Here is a 27,822-nt window from a genome sequence, read left to right on the forward strand (position 1 = left end):
GAATGAGTTAAACTATTTTTCTCTCTCCTGGCTGAAATTGGATATAAGGCCAGAAACTCTATAATGTATCAGCTTGTTGAGTGTTTCATTGAATCCTGTCAAATATATTTAACAGTCTGAGACCGAATACAATCAATTAAGATGAAGGCCTCATGGTGACATTGATTGGGAGGCAAGGCAAAGCCTTAAGAGACCAAGCTCACACACACAAAAAAAAGGGAAAAAGGATCATGGGAAAATTAGTATTTATCAAGCACGACGCAGCTTCCAGGCTAATGGTGTTTCCCAGCTTGTGTTTACACAGAAAGCGGACCGAGGCCCCTCCGGTTTAATAGGCTGCGCTATTCCTGCATATGCTGACATTCTGCTGGGAAAGGAAAGAGACAACATTTGTGGGGAACAAACACATCACAAAGGAGCCGTTTGTTGGAGAAGGGAGAGGGGGACTGTCTTCTTTGGCGAGCCATCGTTTTAGTTTCAGTATTTGTGTTCAATCAAGTAATATGGATTGTTGGTAGTGACCCATAGTATGTCTTAAGACTATTTTCCCCCCTTCTGCTTTATATTTCAACGTGACTTAGCTCATGTGGTTCATTTCCACGTTCCTGAAGAATGGCAAGAAATATATTAAACAGACTCAACACTAAAATCTTGACCGCTTTTGTGGCCGCAACTAGTATGTTTTGCTAGTTTTGTGAGACTGTTGATGGGATTTTGCATTGTGTGTTAGCATTAAGCTAGTAGGTAAAATGGGGTTTGGATAAATACTGGACATGTTGTTCAACTTGTGTCTTGTTCAGTTTTGCCATACCGCTCATCATCCAATGGTGAGTAGTTTTACTTTATTTGAATGTTATTGTGTCGATCACCATTTTATATTTGAGTCACTTGCGGGATGAGTGAACGCTGGCCCGTCTGGCTGCCGCTGCTCACCCACAGAAAAACGTATCCTGTGACTGTAACGTGTCCTTGAGAGTTTTGAAAGGTGCTTATAAATGAAATGTATAATAATAATCATCATCATCATCATTATCATCGTCATCATCATCAGGGTTAGGGGTTAGGGTTAGTAACCATACTAATCATAATAAGGGTGTTGATATCGGTCGTATGGCTGCATTAAAAATGTAAAAACCTAAAATCCATCGATATCCAAAACACTCTAAAGTCGCTACATTTAGGCCTGTTTTTTTCCTGCAAAGATTAATAGAACTGTGTTTCATAATAATAACAATAAATAAATATTAAATTATTACTTCTGTGTTAAAACACCACACACTGCTATGTAATAATGACTCATACAGTATAAGAGTGCAAACACATGGACAATTTTAATAACTGAGGAACAACATGCACTTTGTGTTGAATCAACTTGTGTGTTAACCCCTCACCAGATGTATTTTACTGATATTATCAGAAAATTGAAGACATGTCAAGCATGAAATAATAGAATAGAGCATGAAATGAAAAAATAACATTCATGTATACGTACAGTAAAGTCTCGTTATATCGATATTCAAGGGAGTCCGAAAAAATATCGATATAACCGGGACTATCGATATATCCGACCCTGTTTGCATGTAATTTTCTCCGTGCGTGCATAGAAATAGTATCGATATAACCGGGACTATCGATATATCCGTTATCGATATAACGAGACTTTACTGTATTTTAAAATTAACTTAGCTTGGTATCAAACCATATTCCTTTGTACAGCAATAACCATGCAAAGCATAATGTATATTTTTTAAATTAAGGGTTGAACTAAATTATATCAGTGTGAATATTAATCTATTGTTCCTGATCTTCCTGATAGAGGATGTTGACTTGGTAATTACATTATGTCATATTTTCAAATTGAATCTTGATCCCAACTTTTTTTTCTGATCAACCCAATGTACACTGGACTTTATTAAAACTGATAAATACCATATGACAAAGCCATCCACATAGGGCATCAGTTCTTTTGTTGCCATATGTTTTTTTGTCCCATACATGTGGGATGTAATCTTTCCGTCTTTCTAGACAAGACCATTTTTTAAAGGGTGCTAAATCAAATCCTCGCTCAGTTGTACTCTGAAGCAATTATGCATGCTGCTGAGTTAAAAATGCATGCAGTCACATAAATATGACAACGTTGTTTGGAAGATTTTGGTTCTTGTTCATAATGGCGTTCATCATCCTGACACATTTATTGTTTTTCATGTTTGAGTTGTACACATAGAAGAGGGCTCCATTTAGATTGAATTTCACGGTGGAACAATTGTTTGGTCAACAACTCATTCTGGTTTTGATTAAACCCCCCAAAAATCCTCATGAATTAAAAAAAAATCATTTGGGCCTAAAATGCACGGTTTGTATAGATAACCATTTTTCTGGAACATGATTAATGGCTGATCAACAACACCAACAACAACAAAATATATCAATTATGTTGTGGTGTGAAATTCCATAGAAGCCCTGATCTTTTTCAGTTTTTGCTTTACTTCAATCAAAAATCTTCATGCTGTCACGGCCACCTGCACATACGTTGATGCTTTGTATTCTGAACAGAACACATCGCAAAATACACCGTCTGGGTTGGAGCGTTCTGGCTGACCTTGCCAATGGTGCTTGTAGTCACAGGTCCTGGACAAAGCGATCATCATTGCGCTGTAGAGGGGCAGCACCATGGCACAGAGACGCCAGCTACGTCCTCGGCCCTGATCAGTAAAGCACTGCAGCTTACCCGCCAGGTAGAAGGAAGTGAATCCAAGCCCGGAGAATGCAACTAATTAGAAGAAAAGAAAGATAAATCGCTTGAAATTCCTCATGCAGTTTGAGGTCCAACTGTAAAACTGAGTAGTATTTTGATTCGTCACAGAAATGGCATTATGTGGCAGGACACGATAAGCATTTTCCTTTAACTGCAATGGTGTTTAAGAGGACCACCGTAACATCTCATTTGTGTTAACAGACCGAATGCAATACGTGGATCACAGGAACTTTGTATTAACCGGAATTCAATCGTCATTGTTGGTAGAAAAATAGCTATTGTTTAAAAATAAAAGAAACAATTTACCTGTTGATTGAATAATTCAAAACACAATGCAGACATCGTGTCATGTTTTGGCTTGCGATCAACGGGTGGCACCATAGGGCCCTGGGTCGTTTTAATCAATGGCAGTTAAAAGGACTCCCGGCACACGACCATTCAGTTATTGTATGTTTCACCCTGTCAGGTTTGATTAACCTCATGTTTTACTCATGGTTTTCTTTGTTACTTTGGACTTGTTTTGTTCCAATGGCTTTGTTGTTTGAGATTTTGTTCCTGCTGACTTTATTTTATACACATTGTCAAATACACCCTGCCCCCCCTGCCTGCTCTTTTATTGTCCACCACAACCACCACCACCACCTTGAAAATTGTGACACGTGGATTCATGCACCTCGCTTAACTTCAACTAGCATTACTTGAGCTTGACACTATGTGATGGTATCAATATCGGTCTCTGTCTGCACTGTAATTGACTGGCAATGAATCCAAGCTGCTGCGATCAAAATCCCAATACCTTATTTAATTAAGGTATTTCTTAAAATCCAAATGCAAATATACATGCGAATAGAGAAAAGCTTGGGGAACAATGTCACTCCGTTACCAGAATACAGTGATTATCGGCATTGGGTGATCGATTGACCTTTGAAGCCTCTGAACAGATTCACCAATCACATCTTTTCATAAATATTGACAGATAATTAGCAGCCACCGATCGAAGCAAATGTCAACACTGATAGCAGCATAAACGAAATGCTAGATTTTTCCTTTTTTATTCAGTCAAGAATTTATCGACCAAATTCCAGGTCAAGAGTTGAAAATGGCGATTATCAGCGTCACAGCCAAATAACTATGTATTTCTCTCTCTCTCTCTTTCTCTCTGTTTCTCTCTCATACACACACAATCAACCACGTTTCACAGCTTTGTTGGATGGCACATGTCACATGATATTTTGTAACATATCATTTTATTTAACGAGCATAGTTTATAATTTCCTAAACCACATTTAGTCTACTTTTTTAATTCATCAGCAGTATGGCACAATTTTCATTGCATTAGGAAGTCTCATTGACAAAGATTCCGTCCTAATTTTCATTGACGACACCAACACACCACTCAGGCATGGCTCATTGCATTCCTCTCAATGGTTCATAATAAATAAAATGCTTAATGTCATTCAATCATCAATATTCATCATTAAAAAAACAGACTTTACATGCATAACACACCATTTATTGTGGCGACACCACTAAGCTTTCTATAGTCATCAGCAAACAGTCCAAGCATGCAAGCTTCTTTGCATTAATCAGGCAGACAACACTTGAATTATTCAAAACCCCAATGAAGTAAAAGAGCTTGGGCAGAGAATGCAAGAAATAGTGAAAATGCTCCTGCCCAGCAGACAAGAAGCAAATAAGTTTGAGAAAGCTGTGAATAGATGTAAATGAGAACATCTCATAAAATTCCAAAAACCCCTGATGTTCTTCTTGTGGAAACATCACAGAATCCTCTGTTCTGAGTGAGTTATTAAGTGGGTGATACATTGCAAGGTGTAATTGATGTGGCTGCTACTTACAAGAGGAATGACTGCTGGGAAAACTCTTACGACCTTCTGAGACCAGATGTGGCTCCCCAGTGCACAGCATTTTTATATTCACTTGTCCATCTGGGAAACAGCGCTGGAAGTAATCAGGCCTTGGTCTGGGAGTAAAATGCAACCATTAACCTTTTTATTAGCATTACAGACACATTTGCATGATATCTGAATCAAACTGAGCTTTGAGTCTTTTCCATTCCTGACACCTATGAGACAATTCTTTGTTGTATCTTGAAAGGACAGCCGACGTATCCGGACAAGTTGTGTCCAGAATTTGTAAAATGGCTTCAAATGACTTCTACTGAGCGTATTTCACAAAGATTCCACCGCATATAGCTATATTTTACGTTTTAAGATTCACGCTGAATATTCCGGAAGTCTTGTTCTTGAGTTGGTGATGAGTCCGTACGTGATGTCACTGAAGGAACGCCCCTGACCAAAAAAAAGACACATCGTAGCAGTCCTTCCATCACGTCAATGCATTTTGCTGTGCTTGTTTGGTCTGAAACTGTCATGTTGTACCAAAAAGAGCCAGAAGAGGGCGACCGAGCTCCATATAAGGAATTTATCAGCCTGTGGAAACGGGCTGATTAATTCCTCACAGGGAGCTTGGTCGCCATTTTCTGCCTTTTTTCTGGGACGCTACATTGCAGTCCAGATGCCTCAAAATGACACGGAAGGACTTCTTTAATCAATTGCAAACATGTATGCTTTCCTCTTCAGAACTATTTGAATCATATTCATAACTGGATGTGTAACAAGAAAGCATATTCTCCGAATCTGAAGCCAATGTTTTGATTCGCCAGCAATGCAAGACGTCTTGGTGTGACGACACGAACTGGGGGCGGGACTTTCTGAAAAAACCCAATTGGCAGCTCAATTTTTTGCAGATTCTGGACACTTTAAGTCATTTTTATTGGTGTTTTGCATTTGAATAAAAATATCATACTGCATGTTTTGGGTATTTTAGATGCTATAAAACGTTTTTCTGATGTCAGTTAAGAAACAAAAAAGTGACGTCGGTTTTCCTTTAAATCGTATAGTAAACTAGTGTGACTGGCTTGACACTTTAAAAATTGTGCCAGGTTTTTATACCCTGAAGGGAAGGTTACAAATGAATATGTACTACCAATATGTGTTGCTTACCTGCCAACAATTAACTTGATAGTGTTTGTGAAGACTCCATTCAGGGCGAGAGCCAGCGACACTGCTGCAGGAGGTAAAATTACAAATATTGTCAAACGTGACTCTCATTGATTTGGATTGCCACACCATCTCAATCCCATTTAGCTCAAGAAACATATTTCCCTATGAAGGAAGTCCCAAAAGTATCACACTTTCCGAAATAACATAAATTAACACATAACAGGAGCATAACATTTGTAAAAATATATTATTGAGCCAAAATGAGACCACTCCAGTGCCAGGGTTTTTGTCATTGTCACTAGGATTCCAGGACCCACAGAATATCGAGTTTTTAAAAAGTGTTAATTCCTAAACTATATGGGTCTGGAGTTATGTGAGCTTGAAATGAGGGTTGCTGATAAAAAAAATATTGCCAGAGGTTTGGCCAATCGCTTTATTGGCACCCGAGCAAGAAAAAACTAAACCAGAACTAATTCGGGAATGGTACTCGGCGTCATACTTTCAATTCCCAAATAAATTTGTGAATGGCAGTGAATGAGTTAATTGTCATGCTGCTAAATTAAACTTGGCCACTTGTAATTTGTCACAGATGCCGTAAAAAAAAATCGGACTATTTAGCTATTAATAAATAATAATCATAGATTGCGTAGATGTAGGTCAATTGTGCCTCAGCTTTTAGCTCAGGCTATGTTAATTCAAAATAAAAAGAAAATTGCTAAACAATTTGAAGGAGTCAGTTATGGTTGGCCATCAAAAGCCCAGTTGTGTACTGTACTTTCATGCAACCCGTTGATGTTGATAAATAGCACCAACTCAATAGTTGAAACAACTTCACAATAATTACACTGGGAAGATATCATTTCTGCTTTTTAGCTTGTGTAATGAGTAATGGGACTACTGCTCGCTGATATTTTCTGTAAGTACTAGACCCCCATTTAATTAGCTATCAAGGCAACTGATGGGGTAATTATGAGCGTAGGTACAATCCCTCACAGATGAATCTCACCAAAGACTGGTAATCAAATTGAATGGACCCCTACGTTACCAGCAATGAAATAAAAATTAAAGGCAATGAAATCTCTCTATGCAGCACGACAAAAGTGTTTTTGTTTACAATTTGCTAATCTGGACAACCTGCACAAATGAGACATGATGTGTCCGCAAATGTGAAGATGTTTGATCTGCCATATGGTGATATACTCTTGTGCCTGCCGCATTGCATCATATGGTGCCCAGTTTGCAAATTGCCACTGGGATATGTGTGCGTGTGTGCGTGTGTACACACATTTGATCGAGGCAATGTACCACTCTTTGTAACCTCATGTTGGCATCAACACATTTTTATAGAACTATATAATAGCTCGACAAACACCCAAAGAGAATTTGGAGGAATTATTCATGTTTGGAACCATGAGCAACACACACAGTTATATTGATTAGTACATTCCCTTCTAGCTGTATTAGTTTTCGACAGCTGAAGCAAAGTGCTGTTTTCTACTTAATTGGGTGGAACGACTGAGTTTTTTTTCATAGTTGGAGCGAGGACAGACCATCTCAAATAATTGGATGAGCACGCCTGTGGCGGCAAGGTGTGATCCAAGGGATCAGATAATGGATGGATGGATGGATGGTTTTCTTTCATAGTAATAACGATATAATGTTATGCAGAGGTGTACTTAAAAACATTTTATCCAAAAATGACACAGCGGGGAGTTGGGAGGGTGTGAATTGGACTTCAACTACTCTACTGACTGTGTGTGCCTTAGTTTCACAGGCCCCACAGACAGATGAATGGATGGATAAATGGACGGACCGATGAACAGACAGTCCGAAAGACAGTCCGACAAACCGACCGACCGACAGGCAGATAGCTCGTAAAATCATATCATGTAATTAGCTCCACCTACCTAAACATGCCTCTTTGATTTCTGTCTTGTCTGTCCTCTGAATTATCTTCACCACAAATATCACTGCCAGTGGAGTAAGGAAGGAGATTGCCTACAAGGGAATCAAGATGAACAGGGTTCGGTTATTACAGTAGCATTAGTCATGTGTTGCTTGTTGAGATAAGCAATATGAAATTACATCAGCCTCAGAAAATGATATCCCTCTAAAGTGTATTCAATACTCGTTGTACTAAGTTCATCCTGTCTACTTGATATCTAATGTTAAGCAGATTCTTTACTTACAGACAGTGTAGTTGCCTCCGCCGCCTTGTATTCAATAATCTTTTAATTTTCAACATGTCAAAGCTGAAAAGCAATGTGCTTCATTGTTACAAGGGTTTTAACAGACCTTTTCTTTGACGTTTGGGTTTTCTTCTCATGGCGGGAAACCCTTTGCTGAACTGCTTTATAATAATTTTTGTTTCATTTTTCATTTGTTTTGTCACTTACTCAGAGTCACGCTGAGACCTATGAATTTCATCTCACTTCATGTGAGTGGGCGGCCCGGTAGTCTAGTGGTTAGCACACCGGCTTCAGTGCAGAGGTCGCCGGTTCGCGTCCCGGTCCAGCCTCCCTGTGTGGAGGTTGCATGTTCTCCCCGGACCCGCGTGGGTTTTCTCCGGGTCCTCCGGTTTCCTCCCACACTCCAAAACATGCATGGCAGGCAGATTGACCACTCCAAATTGTCCCTAGGTGTGAGTGTGAGAGTGACTGTTGTGTGCCCTGCGATTGGCTGGCAACCAATTCAGGGTGTCCCCCGCCTTGTGCCCGAAGACAGCTGAGATAGGCTCCAGCAACCCCCGCGACCCTAATGAGGAATAAGCGGTACGGAAAATGAGATGAGATGAGACTTCATGTGAGTGTTGGGTACACCTATATTTTATCTTTGCAGATAGAGCATATATCACCAAAAAAGATTAGCTGACTTGATGTGAAAGCTTCTACATTTATTACATTCAAACGGATCCAGATACTACAATCACCATGAATGGGATGCAGTAGAAGAGTGATGCACACGTGTCGGATCCCTGAGCAGTGAAGGTGTGTTTTATTGCTCAAGGCCATATCAAGAGTGCTCACCGAGCATGGAGGCTCACACGTCCCTGTGCCAGGACATTTTGTTCAGCTCTTCCAAGGGAGAGCCAGAGGCATTTTCAGGCCAGACAAGGCACTGTCTATGCAACATGTCCTGGATGTGTCAAGGACCACATGCCTGTAGCACTTCGGCAGGCATTCAGGAGTCATCCTAATCTGATGCCCACCTTACCAAGCTCCTCGATATAGACACTCTCAGGTCCTTATCTCTAATTGAGAGCCCAGATACCCTGCAGAGAAGCTCATTTCAGTCGCTTGTAACTGTGAACATTATTCTTTCTTGGGGCTATAGGTGAATGTGATGATGTAAATGGGAAATCGAGAGCTGAACCTTGAAGGTCAGGTCCATTTTCGCCATGAGAGACCAATGCATCAACCAATAAATTGCACTGATCCACCTCCGTTCTCATGTCACTCAAGATCAGAGCCCCAAGATACTATAACCTTTTTATTTGGAGCAGGATCTTACCAGCGACCTGGAGAAGACACTCCACCCCAAGACCATTGGGGGGCAGAACAAGAAATATGACTGACAGACACCCACAGTTATTTTTTTATTTTTTTCATTCAGAAAACTGCAGTTGTATCTTTGAGCATTAGCTGTACAGTTGAGTGGTGAAGAGATTATTACATTTTATGGCGTGATAACTGGTGTAACTGCAAAAAGTTCATTCACAATATACATTATAATCTAATTATCTGTTATTTTGCTAATAAAATAAAAAACTGATGAAGAAATATTTAGTGTAGAAGTGCATTCGGCACAGTTCACCAAAATACATTCATACTACAAAGTCACAGTTATTGCAGGTCCATTTGGACAGAGAATTTAGAAGGACATGCTTTGAACAAAGACTCTTTCATCTTGACATCAGGTTTGGCACTCTTGGAAACATTCGTATAACATTTGGAGGCTTGATGGATCCTTTCATTTGGGAGTATTTTCTTTTGAAGTAAGGCTGCAAGGACACCCTGAGACATGAATTATAGAAAGGGTGATGATGTATTGTAAATAATGGGGAATTGGTTTAGGTTGTCACGGAAACAGTTGCATTTTCAGCATCAATGTTGATTTGGTCTCAATGTTGGCTCTCTGCACTATTTTACTGTATTGTACTGCACAAAAATAGTATTTCCAGAATCTGAAGAGAAAATATTAATGCTACGTGCACAAGTAACACCTAAAAAACTACCCTTTCCTAATCAGTAATGATAGTCCCACAATGGGGAAATTTGCTTCCAGTGGATTTACTTATTTCGATCACATTTATCGAGCGTGCGTGATTAAAATACCATTTAAATATACTGAGGATAAGTGCAAAAAAATTGCAGTACATTAGTTATGTACAATGTAAAATGAAGTACTTTTTTGCCAGTGTCTATATTTCTACTTTTCTACCATTTCCCCAAGATGGTTCACTGATTTTTTTTCATCTAAAAATACTGTCATACATTTTCTGATTTCAACATTATCATCATGATCACGAGTAACGAAAAATTGCAATGGTTGTTTGACTGTTTCAGCTAGCTTTTTTGTATTATTTTACCCCCCAACCCAGAAAAACAACAACAAAGTTTGAATAAATGCCGCAGGGTGGAGCAAACCCACTGTTCTGTGAATGACATCATAAATTATGTTTTTCAAAACTTGACAAAAAAATCAAAGTGTCACATTTGTTGGATGGAATGGTTAGGAGAGAAATAAGGGTGTCTCGGTCATACCAAACATGAAAAAGCAAACTAATTTGAAAAGGAAGCCAACCAATACTGGGGAGGTCACATGGAAAGTCTCAATGTCGTGACCACAGACGAGATGCTGAATATATTTGTTTATTTCCGCCTTGTCAAGCCACAGATTGAAAATGTCCATGTGCTTTGAGTAGCATCCTACACTGTTTATATTTTCGGTGTCTGTCTGTGTGTTTGAAGCCTGCTGTTAATGTATTGATTTTTACAAACACACTTCATGGCACCATTAAATTTATGAGATGAAAAGTCTTGTCATTTTGGGTCGGCAAAACAAAGTATTTGCAGCCACTCAACATCATCGGTGTGAATTGTACATTTAAAGTGGCACTCCAGCTTGAGTGGGACGGTTGGATGATGAGTAATTAGAAGTATTTCACGGATACTGGCTGCATACGAAGAGCAATTTTAGTTGAAGTCTGCCAGTGGATCCTGACAGCATGGGGCAGTGTCAAAATGTCTTTACTAATGGGTTTTATTTGAAAGGCTAAAATGTCGCATGATAAAATAAATACCGTACAACAAGCTCATCGGTGAGTTTGTCTTGTGACGTCAGTGACAATGACATCTAAAGAGACATACTGTACTGTAGAATGTGTGTAACGAGGGAGATCAGGCACTGCCGCTTTTGTGGGTGTAATGCGGAGGAGGAAGACAAAGATAGCAATCAGGGACTTTTTGGGGAGGCCTGGCGTGACTAGGCATGCTGGGATTTTTTTTTTTTTTTTGTCGTTTAATTTAACCTTTATGTAGCTAGGTTGATCCCAAGAGAAACCTGCCCAAGACAGGCATCAGCAAAATATATTGCAAGAGACATAATATCACAAAATTGTCACAAAATGGTTGCTGTGTTTGCTCAGCATTGACGGTGAATAGTATTGGCTATTGTCATCTAAGACAACGCCTCCTTCTTCAAAGAAGACTTTGAAGAAGTTTTCTAACACCACTCAAGTATTTATCGCCTCAAGCCAACCTCATTTTAACCACTAAAAAATGAGAATCCATCGTATTAATCATCGTAAATAACAGATTTTGTGTCTGCAGAAATTAGTCAAAATCAAGAATGAAAATGGCCCAGTTGCATGGAAATATTGCTGAGTTATATGACTGCTATCAAGATAGCTTTAAAGGACAACCGACGTCTCCGGACAAGTTGTGTCCATAATTTGTAAAATGGCTTCAAATGACTTCTACTGAGCGTATTTTAATAAGATTCCACCGCATATAGCTATATTTTACGTTTTAAGACTCGCGCTGAATATTCAGGAAGTCTTGTTTTTGAGTTGGTGACGAGTCCGTACGTGACGTCACGAAAGTGACCGAAAAAAAAAGACGCATTGCAGCGGTCCTTCCATCCCGTCAATGTATTTTGCTGTACTTTTTAGCTCAATTTTTTTTGCAGATTTTGGACACTTTAAGTCATTTTTATTGGTGTTTTGCATTTGAATAAAAATATCATACTGCGTGTTTTAGGTATTTTAGATGCTATAAAACGTTTTTCTGATGTTAGTTAAGAAACAAAAAAGTGATGTCGGTTGTACAATGATACAGTAGGTACTTACGAACATGACCCTTTTGGGAATGTGATCGGACTCAACTAGGGGATTCTTGTAGAGCCAAAGCTCTTCCGGTTGGATGACTCGCTCAAAGGGCTCCAAGAATTCAGTAAATCTGCAGAAAAAAATGACAACAGTTTAAACAGTGGCATTTGAAGATTGTGCATAGGTTGGGAAAAGTCACATGACTTGGGGGTGTGCATACAAAAGAGCTGTTGTCTTTCAGGTAGCAACAAACAAGGCTTCATCATGGATCATATCTTCACTATAATGCCCCTGCTGTCTCATTCCCACACAGAATTGGGACACATTAGCAAGATACTCCTGGGCCGCCCATTGATATGTCAGAGTTGACCTTGTTCGCTGTCATGTTTCTAAAGGTTTTATGTCATTTAATTTCAAAACAAGTCAGTAGTTTACACCGTTTTACCATTGATGGATGAGATTCTTGTTACATGGGGTGTGTGGCCATCTTTAAATATTCAAAGTGCTGAAGCCAGAGTAACACACGATAAGAGCATAAATGAAACAGCAAAGACCTTGGGCAAGAACATTTGTCACCTGTGAAATGAATATACTAATGAATTTGACATTGGTATCAACATTTGGTTTCCATCGATCTTGAATTCAATTCACTTCCTGTCAAAATTCCTTGTATATCTTGAAGAAATGTTACTCCCTTTAAAGCTATTGATGCATGGCATAATTCTACCCTTATTACACTGTATATCTTTAGACTGATGTTCTATTTGGAATATTTTGGTTACTTTGTATACAGTAGAGGTATTTGATATTGTATTGTTGACCCTTTAAACTATGCTTCAACCTGATGAGTGTTTTCATAGGAAGAAAAAAATCCATCCATCCATTCTTGAATTCAGAGTCAGGTTGCAGTGGTCAGCAGTTTAAGCCTGGAAGCTCAGTATTCCTTAACCATGGCCACTTTGTCCAACTCTTTTGCAGGGGATCCTAATGTGGCCTAGTTTATTCCCACGGACACACCATAAAGGTATCCAGGAGGCATCCTTATCAAATACTTGTGCGACCTTGCCAGGCTCCTCTCACCGCGGAGGGAGACCGGCGTTGACTCTAAGCCCCTCCCTAATTACCAAGCCTCTCACTTTGTGTCTAAGATAAGGGATAGGCTAGACACCCTGTGGAGGGAACTCATTGGGACAGCTTTTATCCGCGATCTTGTTCTTTCATTCGTGACTCGTGACCCTCGGTGGGGCACTCAGGTTATTGGTACACACAAAGGTGATGGATCACAAGGGAAAAGGAATAATATTAATCATCGCAATTATTATTATTAGCATCCTCATCATAATTATTTCAATTATTATAGCCAGCAGATTGCAGGGCACATGAATTTATATGACTCTTTGAACGGTAATAGCGCACTCACAAAGCTAAATGAGTGAACTGTTAAAAAATGTCAGTATGGGCAGTTGGACATTTCTACTATTTAGAATATTCATTTTTTTCCCCAGATGAAACTTGTCTTAAAAATGCAAACAATAAGCTTCCATTTTTATTTTGCCATCAAAATGGAGTCATAATGATATTTAGAGTATTTTGTATTTTACATTTGGATTTTCACCTGATTGAAGAGGAATCTCATTTGAAAAATACACACACTTAAAGCTTCCAATTTGATGCCTCCAAAAAGTCTACTAAATGGTTTTGCAGTCGCTACCCTCACAAACACAAGTCAAGTCATTATGTTGTTCTGTCATTCCATTAGTTGCACACGGTATGCTTCATTAATTGCTCCATTTTCAAGATTGTGCTTGCAACGGCACCTTTGTTCAGACCTTAGTGGGAGGAAATCCTATTTAAAAGCAAGAATTAAAAACAGATATAGAGCGCAAAGTATCTCTCCCCCACATACACATACTTCAGGTTATTAAATAACAACCGTAGCCCACCTGTCATTCTATCAGGCTTATCTCAAATTGAGTCAGTAGAGTTCTAATGAGACTATCTCCCCCAATGTAGTGAAAGCGTTTAAAAAAACAACAAAAAAAAAAACTAAATTCTAAGCGTGGTTTCATGTTTGAACACAGAGAATAACAGTAGCTGAATACATCAAAGGTGAAAAAAAAATGCTAATCCTGATGTCTCTTCAGACACAAAGAACAATTAATAATCAAGAGGACAAAGGGGCTCAGTATTAATTGATATTCTAAAAAGTATTACAACGATATTGCTTGTTAAGAGTCGTGGTCGCAAGCCAAATCAAAGGGAAAATAACAGTAATGAAAAAAACACTGTCATGCCTTAAAATGGTGAAGAATATATTAGGATATCATATAAATAATAATAATAATAATAATAATTATAATAATAAATACATTACATTTTAAACGCCTTTCAAAGCTCTCAAGGACACTTTACAGTCACAGACAAGCATAGGTACTATAATAAATAAAATATAATCACAAATAGAATGCACTTTGCTGCTGTGAAATGTAAATTTCTCCACTGTGAGACTAACAAAGGCAAATACAAATCCAAATAAATCTTGTTTCCTTTCGGCTTTTCCCCTCAGGGGTCGCTACAGCGAATCAATGTCCTCCATCTATCCCGGTTTTGTGCATCCTCTTCTCTCACACCAGCTACCTTCATGTCCTCTTTGACCACATCCATAAACCTCCTCTTCGGTCTTCCTCTCGGTCTCCTGCCTGGCAGTTCAAGACTCAGCATTCTTCTCCCGATATAGTCACTGTCTCTCCTCTGGACATGTCCAAACCATCTCAGTCTGGCCTCTCTGACTTTCTCTCCAATGTCTCTAATATGAGTTGTCCCTCCTGTCCAACCTGGTCACTCCCAAAGAAAACCTCAACATCTTCAGCTCTGCTACCTCCAGCTCTGCTTCCTGTCTATTCTTCAGTGGCACTGTCTCCAGTCCAAACATCATGGCTGGTCTCACCACTGTTTTATACACTTTAATCACCGTCTTTTGTCTGATTTTAAAGGCTCCTCATTCCTTAACTCATTCACTGCCGGATGATGAGAGCAAAAACGTGTCCACGCCAGTGCCTAGGTTTTTGTCATTTTCGCTTATATTGCAGAACCCACAGAATATTGAGTTTTTGGACTACATAGACATTCAATGCAGCGTGAAAAACCTAAGACTCTCATCAGAAAAAAAAGTTAATTCAGAAATGATATGTGTCTGGAATTATCTGCGCTTGAAATGGGGGTGGCTGTACAAAGGGCTTCCTCCTCATGCAAAGGAAAAACACGGCCAGTCGTCTTACCAGTGCTTTATCGGGAGTCGGTACCCAAGAAAAACTAAACCCTGAACAAATTCGGGAATAGCGCTCCACGTTATGCGTGAATGAGTTTAGATGACCTTTCCTAACACGGTCCTCTGTACTAAGACATAGAATAAAGGTCATTTATTTTTAATATATCTGTCTTACTGCAGTTTTCTGAGATATGCGAAGACAAATGGCAGGAGGTTTTCTTTTTGTGTGTGAAATGGTACTTATGAATAAATGTCATGGCTTGGGCTTAAATGGCATTTATTGACAGGTGCTCCTTCATCTTCAATGATTAAAAACAACATGATGTGAGGAGCAGAATGAACTCAAAAGTCGATGGCCGAAACATTTTGTCTGCCAATTTGATGAAAGTTGGAACTAAACAAAACAGGCAGAGCCTGGACCAGGCAGCCCCAAAATACGCTGCCAAAATGACAAAAGCAATGTGGAAGCCCAAGTCAATCTCTGGATAATTTATTTCTAAAAAGGAAACTGGAGGCACGACACATTTTTCCCCATGATTCCTATGCTTCCAAGTACAGTGAGGCCTCGGTTTCCGAACACCTTGCCTTACGAACGTTTCGGTTCACGAACGTTAAATTTATGAAAATTAAACCTTGGATTAAGCACTACTTTTCGCGATACACACCATCACCGCTGGCGGAGTAATCTTCGGCGGAAGAACACGTAAGCACACGACCGAACAGCGCCCCAGCCGGCCTACTTTTCCACACCCCCTTTCTACGAGTGCACACGTCGATCGTCTTCAACGATACTTTTGCTGTTATGGGACCGAAAAAAAAAAAACCACCACAGGCTCGTGTTCAGAAGAACACACAAAACAAAATTACAGTCGAGGAGATCATTGAGAAACATGAACGAGGTGTGCGTTTGTGGTGTCACAGGTGTGCACCGCGGCTTTCATGTGAATCTCAGCCTGACACATTTCCCACGCTGTGTGTCACTTCCCTGAGAGTAACTTTCTACTACCATTCTACAAATAAAGAGCATGGTACCGATATGCTAAGTCCACCATTGCTACACAAAGGCGTTATTTACTCGATGCTTTCACGTGACGAATGACACCGAAGTTGTCACGTGCGAGTTGACAGCTGTGGCGGGGTCACCGCTCCCGACCTTGGCCAGCTGCTGTCAATCCCCTGATCACATACTGGGACATTTCAACGAGTCCATGTCACCTCACCAGTGACATGATTACGACGCCTCGCGCCTTGCCAGTGTCTTGGACTTGCCAGCACAAGAGTTTACTTCGCCCGAGGTGATTGTTAGCCGTGATCGCGTAAGTTTGTTGCTTTCAGCGATTGCAAGTTTTTTCACCCTCGCGTGCCAAGTAAGCCAAGGCCCAACTGTACTGTATCGGGTTTAGTCAACTAGGTGGTTCCTTTGTGGTATGGAACCTTTGATGCTTCTCGTAACATTCTGCGGTTATGATTAAAACAAGTGAGTATAAAGTGTAAACGGGTCCCCACAAATGCAAGATCATGCATGTAGTACTTAACACACCAAGCTGTTACAACTTTTCGTTGTACTACGTTCATCCTGTCTACTTGATATGTAATGTTGAGCAGATTCTTTACTTACAGACAGTGTAGGTTTTCAAATACCTGACATGTTTTGGCGACTACTTCCGGAAGTAGTCGCCATGTCACGCCTACACTGTCTGTAAGTAAAGAATCTGCTCAACATTATATGTTACAACTTTTGTTGAGATATGGAGCTGAATCTCTGCATATAGAAGTCAAAGTTGGAATGATGAACCTTTGTTTCATGTTTAAGTAACAATCATAGACTTTGACCTCCCTGTTCTAATATTTTTTGGGGTCGAGTGTAGCTTTTAGTTGAATCTCATTAGTGCCATTGACTTTATAGTGGTACCGTTATATTTCATTCATTCAGATTTTGATCTGTCTGTGGTTTGCAATAAAAGTCTCGTATTCACAGCTGTGATCTGTTTGGTTAAGATTATTACTTTCGTACATGCAAAATTAAATTGCGTCTGAAGCGGGTTATAATATCCGTTCTTCTTTCTGAGAATTTGTACCCAATATGCCCCGACAAATCCATACTAGCCTCAGAGGATTTCCCTTGGTTGGAGATTCCATTTTAGATCAACTCTCATTTTCCCTTCCCTAACTAGAAACTTGAAAATAAAGACTTGAATACACTTCACACACACTTTAATGACTTCTTGCATTCATTTCATCCTTGAGTCCTACTATGGTGCTCATCTTTAGTAGAAATTAATTCACTCTTTTATTGCAATTCACATGCTGCCTTGAAAGCAGAAGGGTGTGCATCATTTATAACAAACACATGCTTCTTCCCACAATGTCGCAGAAGGCCATCGCTGATTGCATTTCGTAAAGATAATGATGGCGATTCAATTGGAAATGAGACGTACCGTAACACTAATGCCACTAGCCGATTGTAACTATACATAGATAACCAGAAAAAAAACAAAGTATGACAGTCTTGTAGGAAGGGACTCAAATAATGAAACGCAACGCAGTAACAATCTAAAAGAAGTGCTATAGCAAGACCCAACATCCTCACAAAGTTGAGAGATGAGTCCCCGAGATGGCCATTAACACCAACGGGCCTTATAACTCATCTTAGCCTGCAGGCTATCTGGGGAGTGCTTTATCCTGTTATATCAGCTTTTGTTCGCTTTGTATACAGCGGAAAGCCTACTGGCTTCTCCAGGCTCTGTAACATTGTAGATCTTGTAGTTAAAAGTTTGGAAGAAAAACTGAAGTTGTTTGGAAAGCTTTGATGCAAGCTTTTGTCAGCAGATTCGATGGAAGTGCTCACGTCAATTGGCCCTGAAGTTTAGTGTAAGGTGACATTCATGCCAAATGGAGAATACCAAAATCCAGATACCCGTGAAAAGCTAAAAAATGTAATACAATAGTAAGAGTTCAAAACAGGTTGTTTTTTTTGTGAATCAAAATCTGAGATTAATCAGCATGGATGAAGTCATGATGAAGTCCAAGATGGCGCCCGAGTAGCCAGCCGTCAATAAGTGCTCCCATGAGCCCAGCTTTGTTTTAGCAGCTGGATGGATGCATGGCTTGAGGAGAAAGGAACGCAGAGCGCCGATGCGTATGTGGAACTGTCGCGTCTTGGAATTGAAGTGGATTTACGTGAGACAGGAGATGTGAGACAATCTCTTTCATCAATGAATGCTACAGCTTCATCTTTGTTTTTTCACCATGATGTCCCTGATCCACTGGTGCAAAGGACGCTTACATCTTCTCCTCTTTCATCTAGAACTGCTTCAGACAACAAAGCGGGTTCAGAAAGTGCTTAAGATTGAATGACTGTGTCTTTGTGTTGTCATATTATTTTGTTATTTATTTATTTTTTGTTCTTTTGACTTCAAGATGGCGCCACGGGAGTGGTTGCCTTTACAGCAGTTCTTGTATTTTGTTTTTCTACTTCTTCCTTTTCATTCCTCTTACTTTCTAATTATGAAATGTAAATTTATCCACTGCAATACTAATAAAGGCTAATTCAATCATCTATCCATTATAAAATATGGAACGTTTATTAGGTATGATCTTATAATTTGACGCCAATGAATATGCAAAATTACTGAAGAAGGAAGCTAACCCAATGAATGTGATTTCAAAACATTAACACATTAAGAGGTTGAGTAACTGTCATTGTGCACCACAGTGATCCGACCTCTGACCTTCTTTGGATTCTAGCCAGGTTGACCATGATTACATATCAGTTCAAGTAGTTGGATATTGCCATGGCAACAACTGAAATGCCTTCCCATTGTCACAAGCCAGTGAACAAAAGGAATTTTGAAACCGAAATCGTTGTATAGTATAGTAGTTATGCCAGCATCATAGCTAATACTGTAAGTCAACATGAAATTCAATTGATTTCCACAACAGGCGCATTTAGTTCATTTGACCTTTTCACACCCAGAAACATTCCAGCATTTCATGTTCATATTCATGACAGCTTGGAAACAGGTCAGTTTATCCTCATTAGCTCATTTTGAAATCCGCTCAACACTTGACAATACAGCAAGATTATTTTGCAAAATCTTCATTCCCTCCAGCAACTGATGGCCGACAGTTCAATAAGATACAGCACATTTATCAGCCGGTTTTATGGGTCAACACAGCACAATGGACTCAAGGACTCACGTTTAGCTGCAGCCCATAACTAAATTATCAGCATGAGAGATATCTGCACAATTTCACAAGATATCACATGGAAGAGCCGTGCATGATGATGTTTGCTATAGCACAATCAGAGTCTCTGGTAGACTACACTGCACTTATCATTAGAAAAAAGGCATGAGAAATAAGTATGGAGGATACTAATAAAGGTTGATCTAATCTAATCTAATTCCTTAATGTAAGTGGTACGCCTCAAGAACAACTGTGAGACAATGTGCAAAGTATCAAGCAGACAGTGGTTCAAGTTAGTACTACGTAAACTTTTGTCGTAATTCCCTCCAGTTGTACAAGTACATATCTTTATAGAGCGTATATTTTATTAAATGTTTATTTTTCAGTACAAACCAATACAAGTTACTTATACAAGGCTTAAAGATACGTATATAAATCTTAATAATGATTATAATAATACATTTCATTAATAAGCGCCTTTTAAAATTCTCAAGGTCACTTTACAGTCGCAAGTTTTTCTCTGGGTGAGCAGCGGCAGCCACACGCGCCAGCGTTCACTCAAATAGATAGAAAGCTAGCGAGCTGGCTAATAGATAGTGAATAGATAGCTAGCTAGCTAGCTAGATAGCCAACTAGATAGCTAGCTATATAGTCAGCTAGTTAAATTACTAAATCAGACTTAAACATACATTCCATACAAAATATAGGACTGAAGCAATTTACGAACAACCTTACAAACGACCGTTCGGAACGTATCTCGTTTGGAAGTTGGGGAGCGTCTGTATATATTCACAGCCACATTATAACCAGTTTCACAATGTAATGGTGTCGGACGCAAACATAGCATATATTCTGCCATAACCAAGATGATTAGTTGAGACAGACGCTGTCTGACAACTTTCAATTTAACATGTTGACTATATTTTGTTGCTCTTTGCAGTCGTGTAAGTTGTTGGATGCGTGCACAAACTATGAATCATAACTAAATGTGTGACAGTGAAATTCCTTTCAGTGTATCCATCCATTGTCCAATCCACAAAGGTCACATTGCACCAAACTTTGTTCGTTGTCCTGGTCCACAATAGCTACTGGATATGACAGAGTCCACAAGTGACCAAAAGAATCCAGGGAACATGAACAAAAGTTTGATGGGAAAAAAGAAAGAACGGTACATGAAGTTATTTTTCCTCTAAATGGCTGACAATGTCATTGGACATGATTCACGATACATTTGAAGCTGGAAGCTTTTGTTGAAATAAATTGCATTTTACCTGGACGTCGGTATGCTTTGATTAAATTTCTGTCAGTTCATGTTAATCAACAGGCGCATTAAATAAAAGTCATTGCACAATCGTCCAAACGTGACCCTGAGAAGGCGTCAGCTCTAATGTCTTGCCTCACCCTTTGGAGCTTCAATCTTTGTTAGACTCCGGTGAAATGTTCCCAATTATGTGGCAACACAACATTTTTGATTGAAAATCTTGCTTTGAAAAGCAAATTAACTGAGCTGACCATCTGTTTCATCTGAGTTAGAAATGACTTTTCTCACTGGAAGAGAGGTTGTCAAATACTTTTCACCTTTCTCAAAACCTCCCGGCTACTTCCTGTCACTCTCGACTTATAAATCGAGTCATTTCATTCTAAAGCAGGGAACTGCGGAGAAGTGATTCAAGAGATTTGCACGGTAATCGAATTACAGATAACACTGCACCCAGAAGTGAACCTGGTTATCCGTTTTTTGGTTCATTTTGTCACATTTCACCGTTGAACAATCCCAATCACATCAACACCGGTGCAAAAATAATCTGACGTGGGGACCCTCTCGGTCAATGTCACAATGAGGGTCTTTCAGTTGTTGCACAGCCTACGCCATCTCCCACCTGAATGTCTTTTTTGATGAAAAGTGTGGAATTCAAAGTCGTGTGGCTCCTAAGAGGAAGCAATTAGAGCAGGGGTCGGGAACCTTTTTGACTAAGAGATCCATAAAAGTAAAATATTTAGAAATATTTTTCAGTGAGAGCCACACACACGCGAGCGCGCACGTAAACACGCGCGGCCGCGTTTCAACAAAATGTCAGAAGGCTCATTACCTTCCACACTTGCTATCTGCAATATACTTCTCGCAGAAGTATATTGTTGCTAACCTTAACATAGGGCTTTTTAAAATACAGTAAAGTCTCGTTATATCGATATTCAAGGGAGTCCGAAAAAATATCGATATAACCGGGACTATCGATATATCCGACCCTCTTTGCATGTAATTTTCTCCGTGCGTGCATAGAAATAGTATCGATATAACCGGGACTATCGATATATCCGATATCGATATAACAAGACTTTACTGTATCATGGACATTCGACTGTTTCATCGATGTTATTGTTTCATTGCAAATTAGAATCGCGAATCATCCGGTGCATTCAAGTTGGAGCGTACTCGTCTTTTTTTTTTTTTACTCGTCAGGCTCATTTAAAGGGGCGTTTACCTGTTTCAACATGACGGCCAATATCAGCCAATCAACATTGCGCTTTCCGCCAGCCTAGGTCAGTGTCATCCAATCAAAATTGCGCTTTCCGCCAACTGCAGCCCCAACAGGAAATGAAAAAGCGAGAATATGTAATTAGTTTTATCGGCGAGCCATATGCAATCATCAAAAGAGCCATATATGGCTCTTTTAGGGCAAGATAACAAACTAAGATTTACAATACAGAACTAATGCACGAATGAAATGCACAATGATTTGTGTATTAAAATCATAAAAAGAAATATGATGAATTTTAATTAATTTCACATTACATTAGTTAGTTATTGAATATACTAGACATATAGAAATAAATACTTCATCAATATGATTCATGGTGTAAATTTTGTGCCAGTGCAGCAAGGATTTTTCACTGTGATGTGACACAGATATGTGAGTGACACACAGCTGGCTGACATTTATCAATGCTGCCATGCTCATTGTTCATTCTGGCAAATGTCAACACTGACAGGAGCAGGAGTGAAATTTTAGAGTTGTCCTTTTTCCTCATTTAAGATTTCATCGACCAAATCCCAGTTCAAGAGTTGAAAATGGCGATTAGCAGCGTCACAGCCTAATAACTTTATCTCTTTTAGTCAGTTGCTCTCTCTCTCGCACTTCTCTCTCTCTCTCTCTCTCACTCACATAAAATCTGCCTTTATTTTACTCTAACTCATTCACTGCCAGTCCCGAATTTGTTCGGGTTTCGTTTTTTATTGCGGGGGTGCCGATAAAGCACTAGTCAGACCTCTAGCAATGTTTTTACCCTTCCACAAGGGGGCAGCATTTCCCTTTGTTTCCAGGTCAGTGCTTTGTTCGAGCTTCAGCTGTTGTTAAAGCTCTATATAAACCAAGATGTATTTATTGCATTATATTGAGGACAGCCACCCTCATTTCAGGCTAATATAATTCCAGACCCATGTAATTTAGGAAATATATTTTTTTCTGATGAGAGATGTTTCTTACACTGCATTGAATGTTTATGTTGTCATAAAAGTCAATATTCTGTAGGCTGTGGAATTTGAGGGACAATGACAAAAACCCTGGCATTGGACACATATAATTTATTAACTCTTGTTTTTCTGATTGAAGACGATAGTCTAAGGTTTCTAATGTTTCTTGTATTGCATTGAATGTTTATGTAATCCAAAAATTCAATATTCTGTGGGTCCTGGAATTTGAGTGAAAATGACAAAAACCCTGGCACTGGAGTGGACACATTTTTGCACGTTATGGCAGTGAATGATTTAAAATGTGCTAGACTCGGTTCTGCTATGTGGGTATGTAGAATGCAGGTCTACATAATATGGGAGCTAGCAATCACTCTAATCCTGGACTATTTTAGTGGCCTGTAAACATTGCTAGAGGGAACCATCGTCAACAAGTCCTCTATTACTTTTCTTATATCCGGTTAAGGATCTCAATGTGAGTTGTTTTTAATAATCGTGTTGTGTAACAGCTGTTGTCGCATCCTGTGCGACCATCTGTTTTGTTTTGTTTTTTTTTTCGCCGATCTTGACAGGGCTTCACAATTAAGTATCTACGTTGTGCTTTTCAATATGATCTCGAGATCAAAGCCATGCAATGCAAATGTTTCCTAGAAAATCTGATCGGCTGGATGACTTGAAATATATATATATTTAATTTATATGTAATATGCAGTTGTACAATGGCTAGCAAACATGTCAGCCATGTTACAGAGCAAAATGTCTGTTTTTAATTATGGAATAAAAATATTCTAAAGGATAAAATTCCCATTATTGCACCTAAGAAATATCCAGAGTGCAATGTTTTGCAGTCAAAAAAAAGTGTCAATATGCAGTAAATGTCTTTTTTTTCCTGCAGCTATGGTCGCTACCCACTGGTATTAAAATATAAAATGAATCCGGGTTTCACAAAAGAAAATCTTTTCACTGGCCACTAGAAAACTTGGTCAATTACATTGTGCCAAGATAGAAAGGCTGATCTTATGACATTAGGAAAACACTGATATAGCTCCTTTATTTAGCGACACATTTTTTTCAAAAAAGTGGGTCGTGACTCCTGATTTTCGTAAGGCACAGCATTAAATGGCATATTTTATAAGATCTTGAATAAATATGTTTTTTCCCCCAGTAACAGATGTTTGAAAGTCAATCTCTCGAGACATTTCGCATGCGATGTGATGTGAAGCCTGACCTTGAATCCCTTGTACGCAGTTTTTTGTGATGTCAATCATCAGCGGTCTTTTAAACACCATATGATGCGGAGGTAACACAAGTTCTCTCTATTCTACTCTGTTACTTGCAAACTTCCTTTCAGAATTTTGCCATCACCCTTTTTTCTTGTTCTGTAGATCTTCACAAAGTGACTCTCGGGCTTCTGCTACTTTTATTGCCCTTTAGTTCTCATCCAATGATTGTCTCATGAGATTGTTTGCTTGTTTGTGAAGTGTGTGGCCGATCAAACCATTTAGAAACTAGAATTAAAATTCCTACACATTCTTGTCCTGCCTTCTCCCAAAGTTTTTGATGTCTCACCTCGGCCCACGAGTTGTGATGTTCATCATTGAGGTCTCAAGTGGGCTCGTTTTATATCGACAAATTGGTGAGCCAAGAAAATGAATAATTGCCGGCTTCCTTTCATCAACTCCACATCACAATTTATACAGATCAGAGCAGAGAGGAATGTGACGCATAAGAGAGGAACAGAGTGATCAAATGAAGAAAAAAAAGGCTGTGTGTCTGTGTATATGTATGATGGGGAGGGAGATGAAGAGAATAAGAAAGGAATGATATCTAATTTTGATATTCGGATGACGACTATCCTCAGAAAAATCACTATGACGTCCTTCTCAAGTATCGACCGGCTGCCGGCTGGAGCTTGGTGGAGAGCAGGGAAAATCCATATAAAATATATATATATATATATATATATATATATATATATATATATATATATATATATATATATATATATATATATATATATATATATATATATATATATATATATATATATATATATATATATATATATATATATATATAATATATACAGAGAGAGAGAAAAATAGATATACTGTATATATAGATATATATACTGTAGATAGAGAGCTCGCTGGTGAGCTAGTAGGATAGCTAGCAAGCTATCTTGCGCGATAGCAAAATAGCGAGCTAGCATGCTATCTAGCGAGATAGCAAAATAGCGAGCTAGCTACATAGCTAGATAGCTAGCCATACAGACAGACAGACAGATGTAGATCTAGTAGGATAGCTAGCAGAATAGCTAGCAAGGTATATAGTGAGATAGGTAGATATGCTCGTTGAATACTGTTAATTTAACACACTACAATGTTCTGCATCAGCTTTACAGTTTAACCAGTCGCAAATCTTTCTTTATGAAAAGCCGAAAAGGTATGGTCACCAGCTATGAAAGTCAATGGGATTGCATCTGTAAATCTGTCAAAAACTGTCATAGCACTGAAGGTGTAGTATAATTCCATTCATCACCTGCATTTAACCAAGGAAATAAGAGCCTTCCATTTCATAAAGCTAGAAATACAAAGATATGAACCAACCTTTTTCTGTATTAAAATAAAAGGTGTGAGATGACAACTTGTGGTCATGGGAAATGAGATAATGTGATAATAAAAATTGCTCTGCACCATCCAAACAACTAAAAACACTGCCAAAATGAAACAGACCTAAAAATAACTCACATGACTAGAATTTGAGACCAGCAGCATATTAGTTGACGTGGTGAGATAGCAGTGATCTTTCTACTTCCCATGATAAAGTCGTAAGCCACTATCATGTATAATTAATTAAAATAAATCGAAATAATTCAATAACAGAACTCTAGGATCTGTTAAATAGACTTTCTTTTCACTTTTCACACCGCTTTGTTACAGCTTCCACATGTATCGTTTTGTATTGTATTGTATTGTATCTATGGTGACCTAAAGTACACCATTTAGCAGTAAAGAAATGTGGGAAAAGCGGTTTCACACAAGTTATCAATAACTTCTTCTGAGGGTTAATGATAACGCAGCATAAATATTTTTTGAATGTTTTTTTATTTTATTGTATAAAATGCTTTCTTTCCAATCTTGTCACAGTTGATTGGGCATGCGTGTACAATACTTGGTAAATGTGTATTTCTGCTTTTAACACACCCAAAAAACAATGGCCTCCTCGTTTTGCCGAGTTCCTTCCACTTGCATTCACTTAATGCAGGAGGTACATTACAAAAGCAACTCATCCGAGGCACTCCTTGTGCTGCTCAAGTATTTCTCCCTGGAGAATTATGAAACGAAAGGCATACTTCAAGTAAGCTGAGAATAAAGGAGCTGTGAACACAAATGTCTTTAGAGTGGGAAGAGAGTAAATGTAATTATATGGTGGAATGCTCTATAAGTGCAACTGGGTTCATTATATATTTGACCAAGAATAAAAAGTATCGCCTAATGTGTTTTTTTTTCACACAGCCATGAATTACTTAAAAAAGTATCCGTTTTGACTGTCTAGAAAAAGGTAAGGAGAGGTTAAAGAAGATGCACAGAAAAACTACAAAGTGAATCTCATATTTGTAGAATGTCTTCCAAATTTTAGCCAAGTCTAATAAAATAATAGCACTTGTGGAAATGTACATTTTATAAACAATTTGATTCTTCATTTAAAGAACAACCGACGTCTCCGGACAAGTTGTGTCCATAATTTGTAAAATGGCTTCAAATGACTTCTACTGAGCGTATTTTACAAAGATTCCACCGCATATAGCTATATTTTAAGACTCACGCTGAATATTATACATATATATACAGGAAGTCTTGTTTTTGAGTTGGTGACGAGTCCGTACGTGACGTCACTGAAGGAATGCCCCTGATACATTGTAGCAGTCCTTCCATCAGGTCAATGTATTTTGCTGTACTTGTTTGGTCTGAAAACCTTGTGTTGCACCAAAAAGCCGCCAGAAGAGGGCGACCAAGCTCCATGGAAGGAATTTATCAGCCTGCGGAAACGGGCTGATAAATCTCCTTTCATTCATATAAATAACACCATTGAGATGTTAGCAAACGCTATGTAATTAATGCTGTAATTTTTGTCCTCGTGATCTATGTTGTATGTCTGTCCCCGTGGTAATTTTCAAGCTGAACTAATTAAAATGCTTTTGTAACATGATCATAAATCCAATCGGTGTTTCACACAAAGATCAATAAGTGAACCCACCTTGGGATCTCATCTGTCTGGAGATTGTTTTCTGTTGTAGATTTATATTTGCAGCTGTCTCGTGTTTTGTTCCCACCAAACTAATGAGCCCCTACGATATTGGATGACCTCCAATTTAGGGTCTCAGATGCCAGATGGCAGAATAACAACAAGACTGAAATAATTTTACAGGCAGTATAATGTGTAGAGCAAAATGAAACAAAAAACAATTGGACATTTTTTTCCACAAACAACAGTACATATGGTAAAATCATAGAGAACTACTGAAGGTATTCATTCAGCATTTGCCGCTGTTGCGCTTTGGTTTGGTTTGCGGCCAATGCGTGTTATTGTAGGGCCCCGCCTGCAGCTGCACAGGTGTTGGTGGTTTTAATCAGTAGCAGTTAGAAGGACTCCCAGCAGGACCATTCAGTGTCAGGTCATTGTTTGTTTCATCTTGTCATGTTTTACTCATGCTTTTGTTTGCTACTTTGGACCTTTCTTTTCTGCTGACTTTGCTGTTTGATATTTTGTTCCTGCTAACTTTATTTA

The 27,822-nt window shown here is 38.9% G+C and overlaps 1 protein-coding gene across 1 annotated transcript in view; it reads right to left on the reverse strand.

Moving 5' to 3' along the window:
• The window catches only part of plpp4 (phospholipid phosphatase 4), a 40,622-nt gene that overhangs the window by 5,290 nt on the left and 7,510 nt on the right, over window positions 1-27,822 (reverse strand). The window contains exons 2-6 of the mRNA XM_089012813.1: window positions 12,128-12,236; window positions 7,686-7,776; window positions 5,779-5,842; window positions 4,612-4,736; window positions 2,600-2,770 (exon numbers count right to left, since the gene is read on the reverse strand). Coding sequence (XP_088868939.1) covers window positions 2,600-2,770; window positions 4,612-4,736; window positions 5,779-5,842; window positions 7,686-7,776; window positions 12,128-12,236 — 560 coding nt within the window. The remainder of the gene's footprint in view (window positions 1-2,599; window positions 2,771-4,611; window positions 4,737-5,778; window positions 5,843-7,685; window positions 7,777-12,127; window positions 12,237-27,822) is intronic.

This window comes from Hippocampus bargibanti, linkage group LG13 (assembly GCF_051943395.1).
Source record: "Hippocampus bargibanti isolate YZ-2025 linkage group LG13, ASM5194339v1, whole genome shotgun sequence".
Lineage (NCBI taxonomy): Eukaryota > Metazoa > Chordata > Actinopteri > Syngnathiformes > Syngnathidae > Hippocampus > Hippocampus bargibanti.